Source organism: Centropristis striata, chromosome 10 (assembly GCF_030273125.1).
Source record: "Centropristis striata isolate RG_2023a ecotype Rhode Island chromosome 10, C.striata_1.0, whole genome shotgun sequence".
Lineage (NCBI taxonomy): Eukaryota > Metazoa > Chordata > Actinopteri > Perciformes > Serranidae > Centropristis > Centropristis striata.
This window is the reverse complement of record NC_081526.1, coordinates 39697514-39700298: the sequence shown is the minus strand read 5'-3', so window position 1 is coordinate 39700298 and position 2785 is coordinate 39697514. Positions and strand designations below refer to the sequence as shown.

The 2785-nt window shown below is 38.2% G+C and overlaps 1 protein-coding gene across 1 annotated transcript; it reads left to right on the top strand.

Annotated features, from left to right (window-relative positions):
• Positions 1-858: 858 nt before the first annotated feature.
• Positions 859-2230, top strand: LOC131979345 (trace amine-associated receptor 13c-like). Its single transcript, XM_059343300.1, has 2 exons — positions 859-1031; positions 1417-2230. Exons 1-2 carry the CDS (start codon positions 859-861, stop codon positions 2228-2230), a joined length of 987 nt encoding a protein of 328 aa, XP_059199283.1.
• Positions 2231-2785: the final 555 nt, after the last annotated feature.

Genomic DNA, 2785 nt, shown 5'->3' with positions numbered 1-2785 from the left:
TTTGTGACCTTATGTAGATAAATGCTATACAAATTAAGTAATTACTGTTTTGCTTTGTTTTTCATCTCATTCTGTGAAAAGATACAACTTCATAGATCTAGTAAATATTAATCCTGCACCAGGCTCTGCATGGATGTGTTACTGATGATGATGTAACATGGTATGGAAAGGTTCAGAACAGTAGTTTGAAGGCTTATTATACACCACAGCACTTCACAAATACTAACAATATAATAAAATATGGATTTTAAAACTCACTGAGAAGTTATCCTTTATGTCATCATCATTTGGTACAAGGGTTAACAAGTCAATAACAAGTACTATCACTTTCATGTTACAGAGTTATCCATCAGTAATGTTTGGTTGCACATATATTTGATTTGTAAATAAAGTGTGGCTTTGTGTTGTGTAACCAGCATATTTGCACTAAACTGCTCATCTCCGGACAACACTACTTCCCCCCGGAGTCCTCTGTGTTTAAATCCTGCTGTTTTGGGGAGACTCAATAAAGAAAATTGGTCCCTTGAAAAACTGCTTGTGTAACTTAAAAAGTAATATGCAGGCCAATAATATATATATATATTTTTTAAATAGAGGAAGGAGTCGATAATAACAAATGGAAGATAGGAGAGAGAGAGAGAGAGAGAGAGAGAGAGAGAGAGAGAGAGAGAGATTTGGGGAAAGTAATGAAGATGATGGTATGATGTACAAAGTATGGAGGGAAGGGACACCAGAGTCCAAAATACTCAGAGGGGAAAAGGAGGGTGGGATGATGAGAATGTGAGAGGTAAATCAGGTACATGACTCAGTTCTGTTCAGAAAGCTGCCAGAGCTGCAGCTATCTGCAGATCTCTGAAGATGGAGGTTGTGGATGATTGGGAGCTCTGTTTCCCAGAATTCCCCAATATCTCCTGCTGGAAGCCACCGTCTCCTTGGCCTGAAACATTGCTCATTAACATTGCATTGTACTCCATCTCTGTGCTCACTGCGGTTCTCAACCTGCTCATCATCATCTCAGTCTCCCACTTCAGGCAGAGATTAACTTTATAGTTTCTCTTAACAGGTTTTATACTTTAAACATGTGAAGAACTGTTGTAGATTAAGAAGAATTGTCTTTAAACTGCTACTGAATAATGTTGCCCCTCTAACACTAATAATTCAGCCTTCCTGAACAATAAATAAAGACACATGCCTGACTTTGGCACTGGACAATGAGCTTCATACCAGTAGTCAACATTGCTTTATATCCACTGTGACCTCCACATTGTTATTTCAGTTATCAACACTTACCTATGTGGTAACAATATATGTGGTTGATCAGAAAACATATCAACTTGTAATTGTTTTTAAATAGTTGTTTGGTTATTTTTAAAAGAGGACTTGTTGGTTGAATGATGCTTTTCTCTTTTCCTCCAGGCAGCTCCACACACCCACCAACATCCTCCTCCTCTCTCTGGCTGTCTCAGACTTCCTAGTGGGCCTCCTGGTGATGCCAGTAGAAACCATACTAAAAACCTCCTGCTGGTTTCTGGATGACCTTGTGGGTTCTCTGTACATTTATGTGACTTATACAGTTATTTCTGCCTCAGTAGGAGACTTGGTGCTCATATCAGTTGACCGCTATGTGGCTATTTGTGACCCTCTGCATTACACCACCAGAATCACTGTGAATAGAGTTAAAGTCTGTGTTTGTCTCCTATGGGTCTGTTGCGTTGCCTACATTGGTTTCTTGTTAAAGCAGGATCTGAGTCAAAAGAACAGTTATAATTTTTGTAATGGAGAATGTGTGGTTCTCATGGACCAAACTTCAGATTATGTTGATCTTGTTTTAAACTTTATTGTTCCTATTACGGTCATCATAGTTCTGTATTCACAAGTCTTTGTTGTGGCTGTGTCTCAAGCTCGTGCCATGCGCTCTCACATTACAGTCACAAAGCAGAGTTCAGTGACTAAAACAGCAAAGAAATCTGAGCTGAAAGCAGCCAGGACTCTTGGTGTTTTTGTAGTTGTGTTTCTGATGTGTTACTGCCCATATTACTGTGTAAGTCTTGTAGGGTACAACTTCCTTGATTATTCATCTGCCTCCTTTATGACATATCTGATCTATTTCAACTCTTGTCTAAACCCTGTGATCTATGCCTTGTTTTACCCCTGGTTCAGAAGAACAGTTAAACTCATTGTTACTCTTCAGATCCTGCAGCCTGGCTCCTGTGAGGCCAACATACTGTAGAGAAAGTTTTGGAGTGAATGTAATGCAATCTACGTTAAGGTTTTCACTGAATTCAAAATACAATAAAAAGGAAGTCAAAATGTATTTCCTCTTCCTCATATGAAGTATAAGAAACTTGTGTTGCCCTCTTCAATGTCAATGTCATCTAAGGATAACAATTTACTGCATTTTTAGGACAAATTGTTATTTTAACAAGTGATGACAACAATAGTAAACAAAAGTAAAACAATAGCAAAATGGAAGAAAACTTCAGAATTAATGCAAAGACACACAGGTTTGATGAAAACTCCCCAATCCCACAGATGTGACGGGCTGTGAGAGAAGATATACTGTATGTGTATATATATATATATGAGATCTGAGTGACTAGATGCCCTTTTTTCTTCATTGAGGAGGGAAGTTTGTTCTATAGTTGGTACGGTTGTTACCCAACGTAAGTTGTTACTTCATGAAAAAGCAAGAGCTCCACCTAGTGGTGCAACTGCATAACACAGCAAACCTAAATATTTTGTAAAAGGACCAATTATTGATTAATCATTGACAACCCTTCTTTTG